Source organism: Apteryx rowi, unplaced genomic scaffold (assembly GCF_003343035.1).
Source record: "Apteryx rowi isolate R43461 unplaced genomic scaffold, aptRow1 scaffold_56, whole genome shotgun sequence".
Taxonomy (NCBI): Eukaryota; Metazoa; Chordata; class Aves; order Apterygiformes; family Apterygidae; genus Apteryx; species Apteryx rowi.
In genome coordinates this window covers 2959699-2961824 of record NW_020450827.1, presented here as the reverse complement: position 1 = coordinate 2961824, position 2126 = coordinate 2959699, and the positions used below count along the sequence as shown (strand labels likewise).

The window sequence follows — 2126 nt, the reverse complement described above, 5'->3', positions numbered from 1 at the left end:
GGCGCCGTGCGGCCCCAAAGCAGCGCTGAGCCTTCGCGCCGGGCCTTCATCATCCTCCGGCCCCCCGCGAGGAGGGCACCAGCACATGCTCCCGAGCGGGGGAAACCGAGGCACGGCCAGCAGGTCCTGCCCCGCTCGTTAGCCTCGTTAGCGCGGCGGGGGCGGCCGGGCCCAGGTGTGCGTGTTTGGGATAACGGCTATAAAAGGGGCATTTTGGGGGCTGTTCCGCTCCCCTGGGGTCTGTCCCTGCTGGCGAGCGCGGGCATGGCCGGGGGGCGCCCGGGGGCCCTGCAGCCCACGCCGGCCCCCGAGGTGCTGGGCGAGGTGCTGAGCGCCCGCTTCGGGCCCCTGCCCCGCGCCGCCGCCATTGCCCGCCTGCGGAAGCAGCCGTCGGGGCGCTACGAGGCGGCCGGCGACCCCGCGGAGGTGCTGGAGCGCCGGCGGGCCGCCAACGCCAAGGAGCGCCAGCGGGTGAGCGGGTCCCGTTCCGGGTTTGCAAGGCGCTGGGGCGGCCGCGGCAACGACCTCCCCCCCCCCCCCCCCGCCCCGGGTTCACCGCTTCTGCTGCCTTCTCCCCGGCAGATCAAGAACCTCAACAGCGGCTTCTCCAGGCTCAAGACCCTCGTGCCGCTGATCCCCCGCGACCGCAAGCCCAGCAAAGTGGACACCCTCAAAGCCGCCGCCGAGTACATCCGCCTGCTCCGCTCGGTTCTGGAGGAGACGGGCGGCTGCGAGGTGGGCGAGCTTCGCCCTCGAGGGCCTCCTCGGAGGGGCACGGGCTTTTGGGGGGCTCCCGGGCGCCTGCAGGTGTGATCGGCAGGTCGCCCGAAGCGGAGCAGCGGGACGTGGCCCCGCGCGGGGCCGCAAAGCGCTGCAAGCGCAGAAATTGCCCGTTCTGGAGGAAAAGCCCGAACTGCGGCGAGGGCTGCGCCTGTTCCTGGCAGTCCGGGGGTGGCACCGCTCAGCGGGAAGCAGGGAGAGGGGTGGGAACAGGATTAACTCTTCCCAGCGGGTGGTTTTTGCTTTATTCTGTATTTTTGCAGTTTCCTGGGAGAAATGAGAGCGATATTTGATTTTTTTTGTTTTTCCCCTTCCCACCTTTCAGATGGGGAAAGGGGATGGGGGGATTTGCCTGCAGAAAGAGGGGAAGGCAAGTCATAATGCCAGATCCGCTCTTCCCTTCTGCCTCTTTCCCCAGCGCCCAGAAGACGCTGCCGAGCGGGATCCAGCTGCGGCCCGGCCCTCGGGCGCGGGGGGCAGCGCGCAGGCAGCGGGGGAGCAGGGGTGGCCGCTGGCCCCCGGGTGCCCGTGGGGTGCTGCCGCGCCGGGGCGGCCGCTGGAGAGCGGGAGGCTGGTAAGTGCTGGTGGGGGCGGCCGCGGGAACCGGGGCTCTTCCAAATCGCGTTTAATTCCTGAGGGTATTCCAGCTGTTTTAAAGGAGCTGAATTATTATTATTATTATTTTTAAGGTGTTTCAAGCCAATCCCTAGAGCACGAGACTCCCTGCATGGCCGGGAGCGGGGCTGCGCACTGTCCCGTGCCATGGGGAGGAGAGCAGCGGCCAAGCTCGGCGTCGGATGGTGCGGAGCGCGGGTGGCTTGTGGCCGGAGCGATGCCGGCACGGGCTCCCAGCAAACCCAAGCTGATGAATCCCGGCCGCGTGTAACCATGTGCATGTGCCGCATCCGGAGCCGGAGGGCTGGGTGTTGGGGAGGGGCCAGGCGTGCGCTGCATCCATCCCACCCGAACGCATCCGAGGGACGCCAGCTCTGTAATTGCTCTATCAAAGTGTAATTAGTGCTGCCAGGATTTATCTTGTCCTTTGCCAGGTAGCAAAGTTATTTAAAACTGCTCCGAGCTAAGGATCTCCTAATGAAACAGCCTTCCAGAGGCCGGGAGCTTATGCTCATGTACACCTGCCCCCCCCCCCGAGCCCTGCTGCGGTGGAAACAGGGAGCTGTTGGTTCAAAATAATAAACTACCCCCGGGTGAAGGGGGAGAGCGAGCGGCTGTGGTCTCTGCTGCGGCTCCGGGGCACCGGCCGGGGTGGTTGCTGCTCCCACCTGGCTCCAGCTATAAACGCTGAGGGTTTAAGTGGTGGTGATGGAAAAGGGGGGGGGGGGATG

General features: G+C 66.3%; 1 protein-coding gene across 1 annotated transcript; it reads left to right on the top strand.

The window, feature by feature from the left end:
* The first annotated feature begins 264 nt into the window (after positions 1 to 264).
* FIGLA (folliculogenesis specific bHLH transcription factor) lies at positions 265 to 813 on the top strand. The gene is made up of 2 exons (XM_026081697.1): positions 265 to 471; positions 583 to 813. Exons 1-2 carry the CDS (start codon positions 265 to 267, stop codon positions 811 to 813), a joined length of 438 nt encoding a protein of 145 aa, XP_025937482.1.
* The last annotated feature ends 1313 nt before the right edge of the window (positions 814 to 2126 follow it).

Coding starts and splice junctions, on each gene's coding strand:
- FIGLA (XM_026081697.1), top strand. CDS start 265: ATGGCCGGGGGGCGCCCGGGGGCCCTGCAGCCCACGCCGGCCCCCGAG. Junction 472..582: donor ACGCCAAGGAGCGCCAGCGG/GTGAGCGGGTCC, acceptor TCTCCCCGGCAG/ATCAAGAACCTCAACAGCGG.